The sequence below is a fragment of the Cicer arietinum genome, chromosome 3, assembly GCF_000331145.2.
Source record: "Cicer arietinum cultivar CDC Frontier isolate Library 1 chromosome 3, Cicar.CDCFrontier_v2.0, whole genome shotgun sequence".
In the NCBI taxonomy this organism is placed as follows: Eukaryota; Viridiplantae; Streptophyta; class Magnoliopsida; order Fabales; family Fabaceae; genus Cicer; species Cicer arietinum.
Window position 1 is genome coordinate 64,255,881 of NC_021162.2, and position 22,818 is coordinate 64,278,698.

Consider the following 22,818-nt stretch of genomic DNA (forward strand, 5'->3'; position numbering starts at 1 on the left):
AGAAAACAAAACACGCAAAAAAAGTATTATGTCCAATATGAAAACATGCGCACTTATTAATTTAGTAATTTAATTCAACAATTCAGATTAGTCTTATTAAAAAAAAAACACCCAAATTAGATTAGATGTTAGGTTAGAAAATATAATCTATTGTGATTCTATGTATCATATAAATTATTCGATGTTCATATAATAATCTATTAGATGTTAGTATATATTTATGTTAGAGAATTGAAGAGTCGTGACTTTACGTCTCTTTGGCCAATTTGTTTATATGTGATTCAATTTTCTAATTGACAAATCACGTAAAATTAGTGTTAAACTTGAAACTTATTTGCACTTTGAATAAAAAAAAAAAAATTGTCATAAGCTTTAGGAGCACATTGAATAACAAATGAAAAATTCATTTGTTTTTTAACGACATATTTTTTTTCTTTCTATTGTCTAGTAGCAGACAACACAACGGATCCAAGAAGAGTTAGGAGCACCTCAATCAAGCAATCATGTATCCATAATCTTTACGTTGCCGTTTTTTTCACTATAGTCATTGCAGCCTTCATCATTTCCTCTTTTTTTTTTTTTTATGATGATTGTGACTTCCCTCAAAACCCCAAACTTTGGAGTCGAATCAGTTGCCCTCAATTCACTCAACATAAACGGTTCTAGACTCACTGCTGAATGTGCTATTAACCTCGTTATGTCAAACCCCAACATTTTCTTGGGCATCTCTTACAATCCTACTTCTATCAATATTACTTATAACAACGATCATCACCAAAGCCTTCTAGCCACCACTCACTTGACACCTTTCTATCAAGGATTTCATAAAAAGGCCAACCATGAAGTCAAATTCAACATAAATGTGGATAATTTCATAGTAACCGACATTGCTGCTAGTTGCTCTCGTGGAACCTTTAACCTCGGGATTGTGTTGTCCACTTCTCTAAAGTACGTTTATATATTGAATGGCCATTTCAATAAAAATCATCTTTTGAAGGTTGATTGTGATCCTATGAAATTTGTGCTTTTGCCACGATCATCGAATTGGGTTTTATCGCGTGGTGTAACTTGTCACGTTATCAATAATGTAGTTTATTAAGAGACTAATTTTTTTATTTATCGTTTTTAATTGTAAAACATTTTACTACTTATTAATCATTACTATTTAGCGTTAAATATTTTTATTTTAGATTTAATTTGTTTACTTTTTATGAAATATTTAATTTATTAAAACGTACATTTTGTATTTACATTTTTGAATATCGTTGTTTTATATTTTTATGTTTCACCTTTTGAAAATATATTTACTTCTTGTTATGAAGTGTACTTTTAAAATTGTGAATTACTCAGATACTAATTACTTCTGTCAATGCAATTTATTAGGGTGTTGCAAATGGTTTGTAATAGTTTTAGAGTGCCAACATATAAATTAAATATCACTTATATTATATATCGTCTTACCAATATGATTTTTGTTTTTTGTTTTTTAATTAAGATATATTGTGTATTTTTTAACAAAATAATATTTGTATATTTAAATTTGTTTATTGAAGTAAACGATTATAATTAGCGTTAAAGTTGAAAGTTGTTAGACCATCTATATGAAAAAATCACGTTTCAAAAACTATGTTAGTTGGTGCCATAGTTTATATTAAGATATTGGGTGCAATTATGTTTCGGGTACCATAATTCAAAAACTTTGTTTTGGATGCCATATTTAAAACTCCATCCAAATTTAACGAGTAGTTGACAATATTAAGAGAACCAGTTTTGACTACAACTAGTTTTCCTAAATAAATTGAATGAGTTTGAGAAAGATGATGAATTGAATAGAATGCAAAAAAAACTGTCTCTCTTTTTTGTCCTTTGTTTGGTTTTTAAAGTTGAGACTCTTCAAATCAAATCCGGTCTACTGCTACTACTGACTCCACCGTATCAATTCATCTCACATATATATATATATACTTCCAATTAATCTCATCTCTTCACCACCTTCCATCATTGTATGGATTTTACACAATACAATTTTCAATGTTTAGATACTAACTATTGTATTACTTCCTTTTTTTTGAAATTTAAGTTGAGCACCACATGTTTGATCAAATGACTCAAATGCTGCTGCTGCATCTTTATAGCAAACTTCTTAGGTTCTCTCAATTTTCTGCTCTCGTGTTTTTCCTTTACAAAACAAGCTGTGTCGCTTATAATTTCATTTCCTATATTTCAATAACTATAAAATCCCGTACACAATATTGATGAATTAGGTTATTCCCTCTGACTTATGGTCAAGTCATACCTACATTGTGTATGTTTGGTTTCACCGTGAGAATGGCAAAATCACGGCAACTCACCATGATTTTAAAAATAATTGATTGCATAACATGATTGAGAATCATATGATAATTTCGCCCCTTCACCATGAGATTGAAAATGTGGTAGATCCGAAGTACATACTAATTGTTAGAACATGTTGTATATTTGAGAGGAATTGAAATTGAGAAGAAAAGAGAAGGAAAAATAGAAAAGTCAGAAAACGAAAATCAATCCTTTATTGTCTGGAGATTGATCTTGTTCAATATTAGATTAATTCAGTTCTGCATTACATTGATCTTGCCTTTTATAGAAGCAGTTTTCTAGTGAATAGGTTTCAACAAACTTAACTACCTTCTAACTATATTTTAATTAACTTCTAACCATACTCTAACTACCTAATTACTAATCAATTTGAATTACATCCAACACTAATAATTGTTTTTGATCTTGAACAAATCAATTTTATTTATCAACTATCATTGTTGCCTTCTGGTATCTTTAATGCTTTGGTTCTGTTTTTAGTTTCTAAATTTTCGTTGCTGGACGGTATAAAATGGAATGATAAAGGTTTGGCCGTGGCAATAGCTCAGAATGTAGACACGGGCCATACTAATGCAAGGCTTTGCAAATAGAGAAGCCGTGGTTTCAACCATATCTTCTCGCAAGGCCACATTCTATAGCCGGTCACGATCAACATTGTGGACCAAAGGAGAGACCTCTAATAATTTTATCAATATCCATGATGTCTTTCTTGATTGCGGCCGTGATTCTGTAAGCTGTTGCCATTTTTCTCCATTGATTTTTTATTTTATTTTATTTTATTTTTTTACATTTTCTGTTTTTTGTTTGTTTGTATCATATTGAATTTTGAGTACTTTTTCTTATTCCTTGGTAACAACTTAGATAATATACCTCGGGAAACCTGATGGACCTACCTGCAAGCCTTAGTTATCATTCCTAACTTAGATTGTTGAAACTTGTTTCTCCTGTTATGTTGTTAATTTATTGAACTTAGTTTTGACTCTTATTTGATTTTAAACTTTCATCGCAAGAATTAAATTAATACCATTTTAAGTGTTATGTGATTTTTAATGAATAAGCATTGAATAATAATGTATTAAGAAATAGAGTTACATTTTTATTGCCATGACAATATAATTATTAAATGCCAAAACGCAAATTACAACAGCCAAACATGCCACCTAATGCTTATGATTCAACAATACTTTCACTGAAATTATTCCCTGAACTTTTTTTTTTTTGAAGGAACTACTGATGAACGTGAATTCCTATCAAATCTTTATTCATTTTTTATTCCTATATATGATAAAAGTAGTGTTTTAATTCTCAGCAGAGACTTTATCTGAGACTCAGTATTTAGGGACTTGATGAGTGTTGATTTTATAGGGACCAAAATCATCACACTATACCTACTTTCTTTATCTGTTTCTCCTTTAGATTACCTTATTTATCTTCATTAACAAATTTTGATCTCTCCTCTATCATTTGTGTGTTTGCAAACAGCTCTGGCCCTGGTCAATAATCGGTTGAGGAATACCCTAAAAGCCAACCTTTTATAAGAGAGCATAAGAGGTTAGTTAGTCTACAACATTTCAGCTATTTCCCTGGACCAATTGTTTTCTATTCAATGTTCATCTTATTATTGTAAATTTGTAATCAATTTGTATCTTTGAAAGACAAAGACGCATAGCTTATTTTTGGATTATTTGACTCTGGATTTCAGAAAGATTTGTAGTAAAATATTTTACGGTATGATTTGATTAATCACTGAAATAAAACTGCAGGCAAGAGATAGTTCTATTGGATAATGAAATATCCTTCAATGAGGCCATGATTGAAGAAAGAGATCAGGGTCTTAGGGAGGTGGAAGAGCAAATTGGACAAATAAATGAAATATTCAAGGACCTTGATGTTCTGGTTCATGATCAGGGGATTGTTATTGGTAATTAAAATCACCATTGAGCTATATATATAGCTCGTTTTTTGTTATTACAAAATTTAGTTATTCCTTTTGTTCATTTTGTTTGTATCATTCTGGCAGATGACATTCAATCAAATATAGATACTTCAGCTAGTACAACAGCTCAAGCTAAGGTCCAGCTAGCCAAAGCTTCCAAAAGTGTGAAATCCAAAACTTCATGGGTGAGTCATGAAGATAGACTGAATAATTGCTGTCAATTTCATGGTTGACATTGCAAAATGTGCAACATGATTTTTTGGGTAGTAACGTTATAAATACTAGTATATCATTGCCATATATATGACTTTTATTTAACTTTTCTTGTATTGCAGTATTGGTGGGTGCTTGCAATATTTATAGTGGTGGTGATCATTTTAGTTATTGCACTCATTATTTAGTTTGAAGGCCTATACAAGTTGGACTTTTTTTTTACTCCCTCATTATTATTTTTACCCCATTGATTTAAATTGATGAATTTTTTTCATATTCGGATGGTGTGTTGTGTTGAAGAATGTATTTTGCGGCCCTCCACATCCAACAGCTGCTAGCAGTTTTATATCTTCATTGAGCATTAGCTGCTAAAAGTTGGAAGAAGTGACTTTAGGTCAAGCGATTTTAAGAAAATATGTCCTCTATTTTAATATTGTAATACATAGGATTTGTAGTTGCTCTTGAAATATTAGCTTGCAAACTATAACAAATTACCAAATACTTAATAGTGAACTGCATGTGTGTAGTTTAACACAGTCACTGTATATCTCCAACATCTTTATTTGACAAATTTTTAGATGTAATTTGCTAATATATTCTCACCAAAAATGAGTCGAAGCAAGTTAACAAGTTTCTATAGAATTTTTTATATTATCCTAGTCTCTTATCTTAACAATATTCTATTTTTTATTTTTATAAAATCATAAAATGTTAATTTATCTCTCCATTGATATCTGTACCAACTATAATATAATTAAGTTGGTAATATAATTATGAAGTATGCATCTGAAATCAAGTAAATGATGTTAAGAATGTATTTTGATTTAATGAACATATTTTTTTAATATTTTATTCTACAATACGAAAATAAATTGAATATTAATAAAAAATAGTTAAATATGTATAAACTCTATAAAATTTTGAATACTTTATCCTTACAAATTTATTGTGCAAATAATTTTAGTTCATATTATCAAGTCTACATATATTTTTTAATATATTTTTGTTAATATATTCATAATATTATAAAAAAGTTTCTCAATAAAATAAATTTAAAATTTGATCTCTAGTTCATATTTTTGTTACTTTTATTTAGAGTTATGCATTTAAAAAATTTATATTTAATTAATCACAAATTAAAAGATTATAATTTTTTGTAGAGAAATTTTTATAGTATTCTAAATATACTATAAAAATCATTAAAAAAAATTTAAAATGAAACTCAAATATATTTTGTTTTAGTAAAGACTAAAGACTAAAATACTTACATAATAATTTTACTAATACTAAAAATTTATTTTATTATAATGATTAAAAAAATTTAAAAATTAAAAATATATTTTTTTTGAAAAATCTAACAATAAAAAAAAAAAAACTAGAATAAATTTCAGTTTATTAGTTTGGGAGAGGAAAAAAGAGCAGAAGCGAGGAAGAGGCAAAATGAAGATCAGGACGTAGTAGTTCCCATCTATCATTGATCATTGGTCCCTTTCCATTGTTTGTGTTGACGCGCTTCCGTTGAAAAATGAAACAATGAACCAATCATAATAAGCAAACACTCGTAGTAGTTCCCATTAACTTTCACTTTCATCATCAACAAATAAAAGGTGTTTGTGATTACTCTGTGTGACACAACACAAGACAACATAGCAGAGATTAATAAAAATGGGAAGCTTATTATACCAAGCATTATCATCAACAGCACTGTTATGTTTAGGTCTGTACCACCTAATCTTGACAACCCTTAACTACCTCAAATCTCCACACACCTACACATCCAAACCCTATCACCCATTCCCATCAACCCACCTCCCTCGTCTCCGTCCCATCCAACTCTACTTCATTATCTTCTCTCTCTCCATCGCCATCATTCACCACCTCATCCTCGCCACCGATTCCGATCCTCTAGTCAAAGGCTCCACCCCCGTCCACCGTCTCACTTCTCTCCAATCCGCCGCACTCCTTTTCCTTTTCTTAATTCTCTCCATCTCTCTCCTCCTCCCCTTCTCTCTCCCTAACGACCTCTCTTTCTCTCTCCTCTCTCTCCTCTTCCTCCTCCATTCCTCTCTTCAGACCTCTCTCTCCTCTCTCCAAACCTCCTCTCTCGAAGCCAAGTGCGATTCCATTTCTTCCAATCTCTCTGCTCTCTCTTCTTTCCTCTGTCTTCTTCTCGTTTGTTTCCCTCGTCTCTTCCCCGCCGACGCCGCGCTTGCCGGTTCTATCTGCCTCCGTGGATTGTGGGCTCTTCAGACCGGTCTCTCACTGTACGCCGAACCCTTTATCCCGGACGGTTGTCATCGTCTTCTCGATGTTGTTAATGGTGTTGAAGGATCCACGCAATGTGATCTTGATGAGTCTAAGTTTAGAGCTCTTGCGATTCTTGATCTCGCTTTTGTTCTTCATGTTATGTTTGCTATGATTATTGTTTTGATTACTTACGCTCTTGTTGCGGCTACTGTTGGTGGTGTTAGAAGGGTGGGTTCATATGAGGCATTGCCTACTGCTACTTCTCCTACGGATTCCAATCATATTCAGATGAAAGCTTTGGCTGGAACACAGGCTTGAATAGGAGGTTCTTTTTTTGCCTAAATTTTTGTTTTTTCTTTTATTTCGTTTTCATTGTTAGGGTATGATCTGTGATTGTGAGCAAAGTTAATGTTTTCATCAGAATGTAGTGCCTTTGTGAATACTTTGAACGCTTATTTAATGATAATGAGATCACAGTGTAGTTCTTCGTTAGTTACTTGCTATTGATTATACTTTGATATGGTGTAGTTCTTGCTCTTATCTGAGATATGATTTCACTTGTGATAGTGTGTTGCTCTTCTCGTATTCTTGTTGGACTTGGACAATTCATCTGCTGGAATATTTGTTTTGCATTTGTGTATTTTGGCTTATCTGGTTGGTTTGGAATTGAAGCTTTTGAATTTGTGGCACCGAAATTTTGGAAACGGCTAGATTCTTTCTTGTATCTCACTAATCTTGTCATAAGAGTTAAGTTTTGATTGTGTTTTTGTGGGACTTGGCAAAATGCGTTCAAAACACAGTTAAAGGTGAACTGCTTGATGAAGACCAGAGGGTTCAGATTCACATTAGCGTTAATGTCTGACTGCACGCATCTATTTTTGCTTTGGTGGGAGGAAAAGATATGATGTGTGATGTGTTGCTGGAGATAAAAATGTACAATCCAGTAGTGCTTGAAAAGCTCTAGCTAAAGAGTCTAGGTTGAGCCAGCTTGGTTTATGACTGCTTCATGGAGAGCAAATATTGAAAAACAACAAATCTTATTTGGAGGAGGGTAAATGAACATAATCAAAGTTCATGGTTTCGTTGTTCTTGTTCTTCAACTACCCTTTTAACTCAGGCTATTTTTCATGGATTTTCAAGTTAAATTGAAGACATGAAAGTAGTACATGTTTGGTTTTGCATTTGAAACATTGCATATTATGGTTTCGGCAACAGTTTGACTTTTTTAGTTGTAACTTTTGTCCTAGCCATGGTTTGAAATTTGAAACGGCAAACCAAATACATGATCCAGTAGATGCACAAGGTTGATAAACCATTTTTTTTTTTGTATTCCTGACTGATAAGCTAGCATCGCTATTTCAGAGACGTGAATAATTCTGCTTCTGTTCCAGCTGAGACCATCTGTTCAATTTCTCATTTGTGATCCAAGTCATGTTTCTCATGAAATGCATTTTTTTTAGAAATATATGCCACTGTATGCACTGAGTGTTAGGGCTCAAGATTTATTTAATTGACCCTATGAGTATGATAATTGATTATAGGATATAGATTCTTGGTGTGGAAATTGCTTATCTTTCACAAAAACATGGATTCTTTTGAGCAATCTGGTGCTTTTTTGAGGAAGGAAGTTGCTAGTGATCCCTAGATAATATTTTCATGTTGTGACATCATTTCGTTCTGTTATTTCTGTCTAGATCCAGATGATAAAATTTGGAAAGCACTAGACTGCCTGATACATCTATTCCTCTGAATGATATGTTGTCTGCATTTTCTTTCATCTAACGGAACATATCAATATGATGCGGCAGTGCGAGGCTCTGCAAAAAAAAGTCAGCGTTTGTTTTGTGTATAAACTTACTAGATTTGATATACAGAAAACAGCAGGGAGGCACCCCCAAGTCCAGGCACAATCATCCAGAGTTATCATTGATTTCTAATGCCAAGGCACCTTGCAATCTCAAACCATAGTTATCCTCTACACCGGGAAGACATTGAGTTATTAAAACCCAGTTTCAGCTTAAAGCCTTAACTATCTCAGCCATAACTGAAATTGCAACTTATTTTCTTTTCAGAAATCAACAAATCAATGTTATTCCTTGCTTTCCATATAATCCAAATAGCTGCATGCCAACTTGTCTGTCATATGAACTTGTCTTTCCCTGAAGCAAGCTGGTTCTTCAAAATCGAAGTAGTACATATAACACATGTACTTAGCGAGTGTTTGGAACAACGGTAGGCATGTCGTTTTTGCATTCTGAGGCAATATTTGACATGAAAACACATAAGCCACAAAATGAAGCTTCTACATGAACGTAGTTTATCTCCTGCAGTTTTGAAAAATTCATCGCACAACCAAACGTGTTATTAGTATACAGTAGATATTCATCATAAACATGTATCCAATCGGGTATACTTGGATATTATCCGAGTATGTGTGGGTTAGTTTTAGATTTGCTTTCGTTCTTGTCTGAGTAACCTCCCTGTTTGCAAGAAATGGATTTATGATAGAGCTGAAGTTTAAATGAGCTGAAGTTTAAATGTTCGCACATAATGTGATCTGACTCCTCTAAAAAAAGAATAACTTATGAGAGCAAAATGTGGAACATTGGTGCAAAATAATGAGGTCTATTTGAACTGGTTGATATTTTTAAAGCTTAACACTTTCTTTTGATAATCCAAGCTTAGAGGTTGTTCTTTTTACTGACATGGGCATGAAAATGATAAGTTGATCTTGTTTAACTGTGATATTCATAATTATAATAGTTATTTTAAAAAAAAATCATGTATAGCAGTATGACATATGTATCAGTGGATTCTTTGTCACAATTATCGAACTTTGTTGATGGCCAAATTGACGTTGCGCTTGAACATTATTAAAAGACTACAGAGAATTTGGAATTGAAGCAAATGACTCATTTCAATCAGTCAGTCACGTTGTAAATGAAAAATTCTATAAATCACGTTATTTTAGTTGTGCGGGTCTGGGTGCTTACAGTCATAGAAGAAGAAAATATCTTCCTTCTAAAATACTAGTTTGTTTACTCGTCTCACACGAAGAAAATGTCTGAATTACAAATGTATCATATATCTCAATTTTTTTTTTTTTACGTTGCATTTGTGTGATGTTTTCTTCCCATGTACAAGATTAACTATTTCATTCATAAATACTAATACACACGAACACAGGCAAAGAAAAAAAAACGACATAAAGATAAAAAAATGACTCGTCATTACATATAAATCACACAAATATACAATAGTGTAGTTCTCAAAATACTACAAAATAAAATCCCACCGCCATATCAATAACTATAGCAAGAGCTACCATGGATACATATAACAAGTTTCTACGTAATACAACAACTACAATTGTCAATTACTACTTTGGGTCTGTCTCATTTGGAATTTAATTAGGAATCGTGTCGTAAACTCCCAAGAAATATTGCCTACGATTTTTCACCATGCTATCATTTCTTTGACATACAATGGTGAAAAGAATGTTCAAAATGGGCATATGTTGCCTAAGTACAGCATTTTATTTCATATTTTGGTTGATGAAGAATTGTTGCATATACTGCAGAGTAGGATCTTCCAAGGAGACTTTTAGCACAAAACAATTGGGAAGAATACTGAAGTTCAACCAATTTTTTTTTTAGAAAAAACCGCATGCGGTCTCATAAAAGTTCTTGTCCCCGTATCACCTTCAAGCAGCACTAAACGTGAGGTTCCCGCAACACGATCTTTTAAAGAACAGTGGAGGACTTTAGTTCTTCAACCAGTCTCCAAAGTAAGATTGCATCTTTTCTCGATTAGCAGAATTACCAACATTCACAGTAGGAACTATCTTGTCGGGCCTCAAAAACTGTTGGAAGATAAAGATAAATTCACCAACAACACGAGACAAAAAACAAAATGCTACTATACAATTACCATAAATAAATCGTCAAATACATATAAAACAGAAAACTTAATATTCAGTTATAGACCTGAACAAAATCCCGCAGTTCTGTGAAGCTGGAGTGCTCACTGTAGGGAACCCCTAGAATAAGGGAGAACGGCGACTTGTAAGCAATAATACTACTAGTCTGCTAGCTAAATAAATAAGTACTGAATAACAAGCAGAGAATAAACAAAAGAGAAGTTTCTGCTTTCGGAAACATGAACTACGAAGCATTTCAATAATCGAAAGTATATCCTTATTATGAGAACATGTCATGCGTTGTAGATACATAATTAAGCACTAAACTTACGTTCATATTTTATATCAAGAGTGGTAGTTTAACTACCGCTAAACTTACCATATGTTGTGATATTTCCTCTGGAAACAGGTCTAATTAGTTCCAGATCGTTGCCTATCTTCTCACTGAAAGTCCAACCTGAAAATACGAAAGATATAGCATTGACACTAGAATTCCTCTATCAGCACAAATAGCTTCTCCGTTGACAACTTGAAAATACACCAAGATTATCAAAAAGTTATTTTCAATAAAAGTGTAGATAACATACCTGTTGGCCGAAATGCCAAAACTGATGTGAATTGTTCCTTGTAGGTCTTCAAGTATTCCTTCAAAGTCTAATGTAACAACAAAAATATGGATGGTGAATTATGAGATAACAGAATAACATTATAAGAAAACAGAGACTTTTGAAATTAAAATGTAATGGCGCAAAATTTAACCTCAATTCTCAGAGATGACATGGGCAGAACATGGAGAAGTGTGTTATTTCCATTTGTACAGAGTCTATCTGAATAGTCAGGCGAACCATAAGCTAGCAGTATCCTTCTTCTTGAAGCATTTGCATAGATTTTTACCTGAATCAGAAAAGAGCCACGGATATGTGAATGAATCAAACAATCTAGAAGAAGACAACCTAATAACTTAAATGTCCATTTTTTATATAATTTGAGGATAAAACAATCTACAATCCATGAAGAGGCACTTGGTAACTATTAACACAGATTTTTGCAAGAGAAAAAAATCACACATACCCCAAGCGCCTTAGAAATTGCAAGATATACACATTCTTTGCCAATACTGTATGCTCCAACAACCACTAAAGTTCTGGGATGCATTTTGAGGTGGTTCTTTGTAATTTTGACAACATAGTTGAGTACATCTTCCTTGAAAGGAAACCTGAAGCAGAAAATTGTTACTAAGAACCATCAATATAAATGACCATATATACTGTCTGTAATCAGATGAGAAATCTATGCAAATTTTTAAAATGATAAGCGTCTTACTTGTACTTTGGGTTGCAATATGTAGTATCCAAATATAGTACATTCACACGTTTATTTACAAATAGATTGTAGCCTTGCATTAGTTTACAAGCTCTGAAGTCCCCAGTGTGTAAATAACATTGTCCATTTGGGAGCTCAAAGTGGATCAAAGCTGCACCAGGGCAATGATTAGCATCTATCAAAGTCACTTTGGTACCCTCAATCACATATTCAGTGTCAAATTCTAAAGGGAAGATGTACCTATACAAACAAATATTATAAAAAACTAATCATTTCATTGAATGGAAAAGGCAAAACCATTATCATGTGCACTTAACATTTATGTTTGTGTGTAATCTACAAAGAAGGCTTAAGAGATAGAAGAGGTACTGAGTTCTTACGAAGGATTTACATAGAGACACATTTGAACTAGCCGTCCAGTAAGAGGAGAGCAATAAATAGGGCCATGTGACCATTTTTTGCTAAGACCACCATAGTGGTCGGCATGGAAATGACTAAGAAAGTAAGCTGAGCACTCCTCAACACATCCATAACGAAAAGCATCAACTGTGAAGTTTGTTCCTGCAATGGCAAATAGACTAAACTTAGAAACTTCAGAAACTACATACAGTTTTTTCTTATATCATATAACAAACCAGAAAAAGAATGAAAAAACGAGTAAATATAATATATAGGCAGACTGATTTTCCAACTCAATTTATTTCATCAAGTACTCTATATTTGGATTTTCGACATTCACGTAGTAGCATGATCCCAAATCGATTGCTCAAGATTTAATTTTGTTCTAAGGGATGTAGTATTGACATTTTTAGTTGAAGGCGTGTCTAAAATGTCCGACAAGTGCCGATACTTATACAATATTGAACATATAGTTAGATTCAATAACTTCTATTCATACTTCATAGATTAGAATCCCGTGAAAAAAAAAATTCATGGGTTAGAAGTTTGTATTTTAGACCCCATTTACCATGGTAATGTAGGAAATATTACACAATATGATAAATAAAAGAAAGAAAGAAAAAAGGCTTTATAAACACATTGATATTCCCATTTTGATTATGGTCTAGAATTTGAGTTATAGGAACTCTATGAACAGAGAAAATATGCATTCAAACAAAAATAAGTATCAATAAAGTAGAACAAAATTCAATTTAACCTGGCATCTTTTTATAGAAAGGACAGGAACGTGTAACCCTATTCTCTCCAGAAAAACTCTTTCTCTTGGTAGAAGATTTTGGATTCTCAACCACTTTCCCTTTATCACGCAAAATCGAACCCCAATTTCCAGGTTTAACAATCTTCCTCTCAGATGAAACACTACCCTCACCTACTTCATCACAATAACCACCTTGATTAGGTTCAACTTCAACAGAACCAACGTCAACATTTCTTTTGAATCCCCAAATCTGAAAGAGATTGGCTTGCTTCAATTTCTTCCCCGAAGATATCGAATCACGCGCGGGATCTCTTTGTTTATGAACTTCTGGCGACAACAGAGACGACCAATCGGATCCGCAGCGATAGAAATCGGCGGCGAAAGTGCTCTTCTCTGATTCGTTTGGTGAAGCGTCTTCGAGTGGGACTTGTGACGGGAACCCCTCCTCGTCTAGTGAAACGACGCCGAACGAAGTGTCGTCATCGTTGACGTTGTAACTGTCACTGTCGTGATGTAAGCATTCGTCTTCTAACGACGGTGGAGGTGAGGCGGTGGACAACGACATCGTTTTCGAACCGGCGCGAACAGCATTGAAAGTTGAAAGCTGATTTGGTTTTTTAAATTGAACCAGCGGGAAGATTAACAAATTTTTTTATGATAATGATAAAGAAAATAATGAAAAATAAAGTAATAAATTGAAGAACAAAACACTCACGTATTCATTGAAGTATTTTGGATAATAAGCTTGTGTATTATTTTTTTTCTAATATATTTAAGAGAAAAAAAATGAGTCAATGAAATCTCCAGGCTATTTCATAATATCGTGAATATATAAATTAGACAAAGAAAAATTATATATGGACAGTAATATTTTTTTACTATCTTTCTATAACTATCATATTTTCTATTTTTTTCTCTTTCAAAATTAAAAACATTTTTGGACATAATTTTATATTATTCTAAATTGACATATACATGAACGAAAATATAAGGTTTCATCAAAATAGTAGATTTGTTAACTGTCATTATTATGAGTATAATGTTACATATCAACCGAACATTGTCTCTCAAGGATTTATTTGGTAGATTTTGCAATTACTATCCATGAGATGGACTACATTTTATAAGCAAATTAGTCCCAATGAACTAGCATTTATGTGGGGTCAACTTACAATATGACATATTAAACTAATGTGTTATTGTTACACTCAATTTAAAAATATATATATCTTAAAATTAATGTCACTTTTAAATTTTAATGTATTGTTGATTATTTTTTTAATTACCATTTTATTAATGTTATATGTCAGTCTAAAAAATAATATTATGTGTATTATTCTCAAATCAATATATTTTATTTTATATTTATAATAATAATAATAATTATTATTATTATTATTATTATTATTATTATTATTATTATTATTAAAAAAATGTGATGCTTATTGTAGGATGGAGGGTAACATCTAAATTTCATATATACAGTAGTCTTGTAGTGAAATCTGATTGATAACAAATCAATAGTGTGATATATTCAGACCTTACTTATGTTGTAACATCTAACAACATAATTTAATAGATGAATAGGTTTGAACGGTATTTTATAATTTAATTAATAACTTAAATGTTTTTTTTATATAATTTGGATGATTTATTATAACTTAAAAATCACAAATTGTTTATGGGCTAATATCTATGGTGCACACAAGTGATATGATGATACTTATTGATCAACTTTTTTTAAGATACATAAATAAAAAAGTGTTGCATCATGCACAAATTTAGCTTTTACTATTTGATTAATAAATTCTATCATTAAACCTTTCAAAAAATAAATTATTTTATTAAATAAAATAAAATATAATCAAACTTTATTTATATAAAATTGTATAAAATAAATTTGTAGATGGTTGAAGAGTATCTTACCTATGTACCCAAAAAAAAAGTCTTACTTGTGCCCTAGAGAAAGCCTTGTATAGGCGATACTTACAAGTTCCGATTTGTAGAACCAAATTACATATTCAACTTATGGGCCACATAATGGTGTCCTAATGCGACCTGTATAATTAATGGTTGCGAATGACTCTCACGTCTAACAGGACCATGTGCATACGACGACAATATACACTTTGATTTCAAGAGTAAATTACCAAGTGAGGTTCGTCACCATATATCATTTAATTTTATTGAAAGGAAACGAACCTTCCATTTAATTCCTTAACGTTGAAGAATGGGTAGTAGAAAGAAAAAAAGGATTCATTAATTCCCTACCAATTCATTCATTCATTCATCTAGTTTCTTCTGGATCTCTTCTCATTGCCACATGCCCTACAACAAGATATTTACAATACATAACCTTCAGATCCAACAAAACAAATAAACATAAATAATTGCATCAACCAAGTAACCTTTCCAACATCAACATTCATCCAAATGGAATCGCGTTTCATAGAGCTGAAACTTATTTCGTGCAAAGACATTAGAGCCTTCAACTTCTTCCAAAAACTAACCCTCTACGCACAAGTCTCAATCTCCACAAACGATCCCACGAAACAACTCACCGACGAACAAAAACAGCGACAGAGAACACCAACCCACAGAGACACCGACGAAGACGGATCCAATCCGGAATGGAACCACCAAACGCGTTTCGATTTAGGTTTTCTCTCTAACCATTCAGATATCACCGATTTCTTTTTGTTTTTCGAGTTTCGACACGACGGCGTCATCCTCGGCGACAAGATCCTAGGAGAGTGCCGTGTTCCGCTTTCCGATCTAATCCAGGACGTCGACGGCGTTGCGCGGTTTGTTAACTACGAGATTCGTTCCGGCGACGGGAAGCCCAATGGGATCTTCAATTTCTCGTACAGGTTGAACGGGATTGGGACCCCTTCGTCGCAGATTCTCGATGGGAGAATCTATGGTTACCCTGTTCTTACGCCGGAGGATTGTGCTCCGGTACAATATCCGGTATCGGAGATCGAAAAACCGTGTTGCTATCCAATGGCGCCGCCGTGTTGCTCTGTTCAGGAGGGACCGTTTTATACTCCTGTTTCGCCTCCGGCGCCGCCGTATGGTTCGTATGTGTCGACCGGAGGATATAATTATTATTATCCACCGCCGCAGCCATCGGTTTATCCGTATCCTCCTCCGCCTCCACATGTGGAACAGGTTTACCCGCCTATTGGGCCTGGGGCCCATCCTTGGTCATCAGGCCCGTACTTTGAACGTAGATGGTGACAGACTGAGGAATTGTTTAGTGGGCTAAACATGAGTGGCCCAATATGTGGATGACTCGTGACTGCTTTTTTGTTTTTTAGTAGTAAGCATTAATTATGTGAAGAGTATATTTGATACAAGGAACAATTTTTTGTGATAAAAGAAATTTCTTCATTGTTTGGGTTTTTATCCCTGGGGATGAGATTTTTCAGTTTCTTTACATTTTGTATGTATGTTTTGGAACTTTTGTTAATCATTACGAATTAAACTTCCACAAAAAATAAATTTAAGAGTTAAACTCAATATTTTGGGGTCTAGAACACTCGCGGACATTGCTAATTTGCTACCACTTGCGCTGAATTGACCAACCGAAAAAAATAAGTATATAAATTCATGTCCAAATAATAGTAATAATATAATCGATCTCGTGGACCCAATTCACACAGTAGTTGTAGAGCATTTGATAAATAAATAAATAGAAAAAAATCGATCGTGAGTGATGTTAAGGAAAAAAAACATAAATTGATAAATAAATGGTAATAATTTAATTAAATAAAGAGAAAAAAGAGATATATTTGATGTAAAATAATTTACACTAAGGTCTAACATCACATATTAAATTTAAGTGGTAATATTATTCTATACTATTAGATGTTGATGTATTTTACTTTATATGTTGCATCTTTATTAAACTTAAGTAATACATGTAAATGTATTTTACTAAATTAAAATCTATTATAAAAAACTAATTTAATTGTACATCAAACAAAATTTATTTATGTAATAGATAATCTTATTATTTTACACTAAAAAAATGGTGTTTTTTTTGTAGAATATAATATTTGATTATATTCCTTTCATTATTCTCTTATGTGTTTATTCTTATAAAGAAATAATATAACAAAAATATAAAGCATATATGTGATAAAGTTATTTTTTAAATAATAGAAAACTAATTATTATTATAAAATATATATTAAGATTATATGAAAATATTATTTTATTTTCATATCAAATGATATTTTTATTTTTTTGAAAATGAAAGTTAAAACAAATGCATTTCTTAAATCTTGAAATTTTGAAAATGAAAATAATTTTTTAAAAATGAAGTTAAAACAAACGCGTTTTTTAAATCATAAAATTTTAAAAATGAAAATAATTTTTTATAAATAAAGATAAAAAATATTTTCGCAACCAAACTGCCTCTTATTTTAATAGATATAAAGTATTTTCTTTTATTCTTTTCTTTTCTTCGGACTCTAAAAACTAAGATTGTAATCACTAGAATGGAAGATACAATATTTTTTGAGCTTATTTGAAAATAAAAACTATTTGTGTGTTTGGATTATTATTTGTGAATATATTTTTGAAAAAAATTTAATTTTATAAGTTTAGTTTTACTTAAAAATGAGTTTTTTGTAACATAATTTGTGTTTGAATATTTTATCTACAAACATTGTTTTACAAAATCAAATTTGTTTGGATTATATATCTAGATGTATCTTTTAATGTGTATTTATTAAAAAAAGTATATAATTTTTAAAGTTGTATTTGTAATTGTAGCGTGTGAGTAGACGATTAAATTAAGAACAAATCATGTAAACGAAAAATAAAAAAAACATCATGGTGATACTTTTGTGAAAAAATTAAATTTGCCAAAGTAATTTTATTGTAATTCAAATAAAAAATCAAATCACATTTATCGTTTAAAAATCATGTTTAAGCTGAGAAATGAAATATCAAATGTGGGTATGTTTGATTTTCCATTTTACAACCTAAATATAATTTTTAGATAACAAACGTGTTTTGATTTTTTGTTTGAATTACCTAAAAAATAGGTTAACTAAGTTAATTTTATCTCGTTACCTATGATGCTTTTCATTTTCTTCATTTATTATTTATATGATTTGTTTTCAATTTATGCTCTATTATACCTTATAGTTACAAATACAACTTTGAAAAATATATATTCTATTTAGTAAATATATATTTAAAAAGTACATTTTGTTATATAATCTAAATAAATTTTATTTATATAATTACGTTTGTAAAAAAATATTTAAACATAAATTACGTTAAAGAAAACTTGTAGATGAAACTTATTTATAAATAAAAATATACTTGTAAAATGAGATTTTTGTAAAAATACATTTGCAAATTATAATCCAAACAAATATCATTGATTGGGATAAAAAATTATAAGTTTAGAACTTTAAAATAAATGATAAAATAAGAATAAAAAAGCACTACACTAATATTTATTAATGAATTTAGTTTATTATAATATTTATTAATGAATTTAAAAAGTCAACATCTCAATATCAATATTAACTCACTTTTTTAATTTTTTATTTATTTTAGGGAAATCAAATTTATTTGGTGGATGAAGTATTTCCTTGTGAGACTCAAGTAAACTTGGACTTGTGAGTAAATACGAAGCAAGAAGAAAACTGAAGGACAAAGATTATTTTCAAAATTGAAGTGGTTGTAGTTGAACTTAGAATGCTAAGGGCAAATATTTTTTTACGTTTATAGAGCCAGAAATTAACTTGGTGATTTAGTCAAAGATATTTATTTATATATTCTCATATAAAAAATAAGACCGACAGTTACCAACACGTGAAAAGTGCTGATGGTAGCTGTAACCTGTACGAAATGTAAGTGCTGGTGAGTGGGCTCTTAAATCCCCAAAACTATATGTACACTCCAAAGGTGCACCCAACATTCTGCATACAGAATATTCATATACAGAATTATAAAGTGGGGAAAAATACTCAATGATAAATAAACGACAGCCAACCCAATTTAAACATGCACAATAAAAAATTGAAATATTTTAGAGAACATATTTGTAAAGTACTATACAAGAACTAGATCAATCATCAGCATTGTAAAAATTGGATCTTTATATATCTTTCTTATTTCTTTACATCACTTGGCAATATAGTAATTACCAATTTTCCAAAGTTTTAAATCGACAATCATAATAATTGTGATGAGATTACAATCCGCGATTCAATGCAGCTAGCTGATGTTGCAATCCTTGATATCACTATTCAAATTGCAGCCGCAAACCTTTTTTTTTTAAAACCCGGGTAATTGCAAACGGTTTTGAGTCCTCAGCTGTTCATAGAACTTTCTAATGAAATTCTCAGCCTCATCATCAACTTGACAATTTCCAACTTCTTCAATTTCCTCCAAAGCAGAGTAATTGGATACCCTTACTGAAAAGGGTGAGAGAAGTGGACTTTTTTCCTCTCCAACACCAAACTCAGATGCATCAAACCTGAAATTGAATGTGTATTCTGGTGTCTTAGGCCCCATAGCAACATTACCCTTAGTCACATTAATATTATCACTTTCAATTTGTGACAATTGATATTGATGATAAGGTAAAGTTTCCTCTTCGATAACATCTGGAGAATTGATGCAAGGGAAATTGAAATGGTGCTTCCTTTTGGGCATGTTGAAAAAAACAGGATTTGGGCTATTACTACAAGAGAATTCATAATCATGTACCATAAAACCACCATTACGTTGTGTCACATTTTTTGATGACATGAGATTGCTCAAACTTTTTCTGAGCAATTTCCCTTTTTTCATCATCAAATTCATGTCCATTATCATTTTCCTCTTTGATATAAGACCCTTCCTCATCATAAAGAATGTGATTCTCAACACATTCCATAGTCTTTTGGCTACAACTGGAGAATGTACCCCCATTAGATCTAAAACTATATAATAAAAATAATAACTATAGTAATGTGTTCAACTATATGAAGAAATATCAATATATATAGCAAATAGTGAAGCAAGTGATGGATTTATGTAGATTTCAAGCTCCTATTTATAAAAAAAATTGAGCACCATACATAGATTTGAAAAAAGAAAAAGAAATGAAAAGAAGAATAAATTTTTTGAAAATAGAATTTTAGGTTTCTAATTTCTACGAGGCTGATAGACCTCGTAGAAGAAAAGAAACCAAATGTGAGAATGTAGAAGATAAAAGATAAAGGATATATATATAGTGGTTGCTTGATTTCTGTTTTTTTTTTTCTGTCTCTATTTTATTTTTTAAAAGGTATATGAAGAAAATGGGTATGATATTCAAATTTGACCCAAGAAACGCTCCTATGCATTCTAATTGTATCCGTTTAAAAAATAAAAATCAAACATTAAATAATTAATAAGGGGGTTTACGGAAATAAATTAATAGTAACGTTTCAATGTGCAAAAATATATTAGTAGTGGTTGAATTCAAATACAGCAAAATCATATACCGTGTTCAAGACTTGTTAAAAGAATGATTCAACGGCTAAAAAATGATCTGGCAAAAACACTGAACAGCAAACAAAGGGACCCATTGGTTGTGTCGTTTTTCCAAGAAAAAAAGAAATAAATTTTCATTAAGAAATTATGAATGAAACACAACACGAGCCTTCTGTGTTGACACCTTTGTTCCCCTACCACCCGTCCTTATTGATTATGACTAATGATGAATTCTAGAATTGGTTCTTGCCCTTTCCTTTTTCAGCTTAAATAAATATGTTGCTTCCTCGAAGAAACCTCCTACAAACTTCATTGCCAAGGATTTTTTTTTTTTTTAATTCAACATTTACTTATTATTATTGTAGCTAAAATATGCTTTGTGCAACTAATCTTATGCCACGTCAGATCTTATATCATTTAACAACAAATGATTTGATTATTTTTTTTTATAAAAAATATATCAATAATTACATTAATCAAAATTAATTCATAACATTAATATTACTGTTATATTAAATTCTCTACAACGTTACCATTTTTACGTTGTATCATATACATTCATTCATGTATAATATAGTAAAACAAACTAGGAAGCGGTGGTCTGTTGTCAATTTTTGTTTCTAATAATTTTTTTTTAATTGTAGTTGCAGTCTCCTATTTTAACTGAATCACGAAAATAGTCTTTTTATTTTATTTCTCTTTAGTTTTAGTCTTTAAACAAAATTTTAGCCGTTATATTTTTATTTTTATTTAAATTACACCATACATCAACATCTTATGGTGCAATAATTGTATATAAAATATATGATCATAAATGGTGTAGTATGATTTAAAAAATGATATTTTATCGAGTGTTAAACTAAAAATCTGTTTGAAGGATCAAAATTATAGAGAAATAAAATAAGAAAATTATTTTCATAATTCAACTAAAATAAAAAAACTAAAATTAAAATTAATTTTTTTTAATCATAATTAAATTATGATATGTCAAAAAATAATGTAAAAAAATAATAATAGGACATTTATGTGTTGCAACAATTTCTTAGGACAATTTGGTCAACTCGGTTTAAATTTTTTTATGCTTTTCAACTTTCATATCTATATGAAAGGTGTCAAAAAAACCTACCCCACACTTTCTTTCTTTTTTTCATCTTAATCATAGGAGAGAGATGATTTGAGTTTATTATTATTTTTCTTTTAAACCATTCTTCTTAGTTGTTTTCACTATATCCTTTTATATAAATTGGTTATGTTTGGATCTACTTTTTTTTTTCTTTCTTTTTTTTTTTTTTGTGTTTTCATTATGTCGACAATTAACTGTGATATTGTTTTTATTTCCTGTCTTCATATAGCATTTATTTTATTTAAATTGATAATATTAATTTAGATATTGTAATTTTATTCACAATTTATCTATTTTGTTTTTAACGAATTTATATTTGCGTTGATTGATATACTCTTTTAATATAAATAAATGAATATTATTTTTAAGTAAAAAAAATAAAAATATATTGATTCTTTTAATTCTTTTTTTAATTTTTTTATTTGATTTTCAAATGAGAAATTAATTCTTTTAACTCTTTTATGTTTATGTTAATAATCATATAAAAAATTCACTTAAGTCGTTAATGATATAACGGTATATATAATTTGTTTTTATATTATTCAATGATATGTTGTAGTTCAGAGACTAAATTATTGCGATTTTTTTTCCCAGAGATACAACTTGTTTCTTTGTGAGGATCAAAATATCTCTACTCTATATAATAATAAATAATAATTATAAAAAAATAAAAAAAAATAAAAATAATAGTATAATAATTAAAATATATAATTCAAAACATAAATCAATTACACAAAAGAAAAAACACGTGTAAAAGATAAATTCATTATGACTGTCTCTTTAACAAAATATCAAAGATATAAAATGTTTTCATATTTAATATGGGTATGATTGGGAGGGATTTAGAATCAAACGGGGCCGAATAAAAATTACTAAAATTTAAATATATTTTTAATTTTTGTAAATATACATTTTTATTTTTCTAATAATATATTTTACTTATAATTAAATTATAATAATTATTTTTTATAAATAAATAAAAATAAAAATAATTTAAGAGATTGCAAGAGCAATTATATATATATATATATATATATATATATATATATATATATATA

General features: G+C 30.5%; 5 protein-coding genes across 10 annotated transcripts; 3 read left to right on the forward strand and 2 right to left on the reverse strand.

The window, feature by feature from the left end:
* The first annotated feature begins 1,673 nt into the window (after positions 1 to 1,673).
* Positions 1,674 to 5,106, forward strand: LOC101490568 (syntaxin-21-like). The gene is made up of 5 exons (XM_027332242.2): positions 1,674 to 3,084; positions 3,838 to 3,906; positions 4,119 to 4,276; positions 4,376 to 4,476; positions 4,627 to 5,106. Exons 3-5 carry the CDS (start codon positions 4,165 to 4,167, stop codon positions 4,690 to 4,692), a joined length of 279 nt encoding a protein of 92 aa, XP_027188043.1. The 5' UTR covers positions 1,674 to 3,084; positions 3,838 to 3,906; positions 4,119 to 4,164; the 3' UTR covers positions 4,693 to 5,106.
* An 822-nt stretch (positions 5,107 to 5,928) lies between these two features.
* LOC101490780 (uncharacterized) lies at positions 5,929 to 10,616 on the forward strand. Of its 5 annotated transcripts, none has more exons than XM_073366007.1 (2): positions 5,929 to 7,076; positions 8,626 to 10,616. In XM_073366007.1, the coding sequence occupies exon 1, from the start codon at positions 6,170 to 6,172 to the stop codon at positions 7,067 to 7,069; it is 900 nt and encodes a 299-aa protein (XP_073222108.1). In that variant the 5' UTR covers positions 5,929 to 6,169; the 3' UTR covers positions 7,070 to 7,076; positions 8,626 to 10,616. The 5 variants fall into 5 exon arrangements, with proteins under 5 accessions (XP_073222108.1, XP_073222109.1, XP_073222107.1 ...); XM_073366008.1 differs by lacking the exon at positions 8,626 to 10,616 and adding an exon at positions 8,452 to 8,470; XM_073366006.1 differs by lacking the exon at positions 8,626 to 10,616 and adding an exon at positions 8,446 to 8,464.
* LOC101491110 (DNA cross-link repair protein SNM1) lies at positions 9,964 to 13,894 on the reverse strand. 2 transcript variants are annotated; one of them, XM_004493052.4, is made up of 9 exons: positions 13,150 to 13,892; positions 12,374 to 12,554; positions 11,994 to 12,233; positions 11,742 to 11,886; positions 11,430 to 11,564; positions 11,258 to 11,324; positions 11,050 to 11,127; positions 10,738 to 10,790; positions 9,964 to 10,613 (listed from the first exon to the last, which is right to left on the reverse strand). In XM_004493052.4, exons 1-9 carry the CDS (start codon positions 13,712 to 13,714, stop codon positions 10,515 to 10,517), a joined length of 1,563 nt encoding a protein of 520 aa, XP_004493109.1. In that variant the 5' UTR covers positions 13,715 to 13,892; the 3' UTR covers positions 9,964 to 10,514. The 2 variants fall into 2 exon arrangements, with proteins under 2 accessions (XP_004493109.1, XP_012569231.1); XM_012713777.3 differs by lacking the exon at positions 10,738 to 10,790 and having other exon boundaries at positions 13,150 to 13,894.
* Positions 13,895 to 15,582: 1,688 nt separating this feature from the next.
* Positions 15,583 to 16,389, forward strand: LOC101491643 (protein SRC2 homolog). Its single transcript, XM_004493054.4, has one exon. It carries the CDS (start codon positions 15,583 to 15,585, stop codon positions 16,387 to 16,389), a length of 807 nt encoding a protein of 268 aa, XP_004493111.1.
* A 2,867-nt stretch (positions 16,390 to 19,256) lies between these two features.
* On the reverse strand, positions 19,257 to 20,364 carry LOC101491949 (uncharacterized). Its single transcript, XM_004493055.4, has one exon. It carries the CDS (start codon positions 20,089 to 20,091, stop codon positions 19,453 to 19,455), a length of 639 nt encoding a protein of 212 aa, XP_004493112.1. The 5' UTR covers positions 20,092 to 20,364; the 3' UTR covers positions 19,257 to 19,452.
* Between the last annotated feature and the right edge of the window lie 2,454 nt (positions 20,365 to 22,818).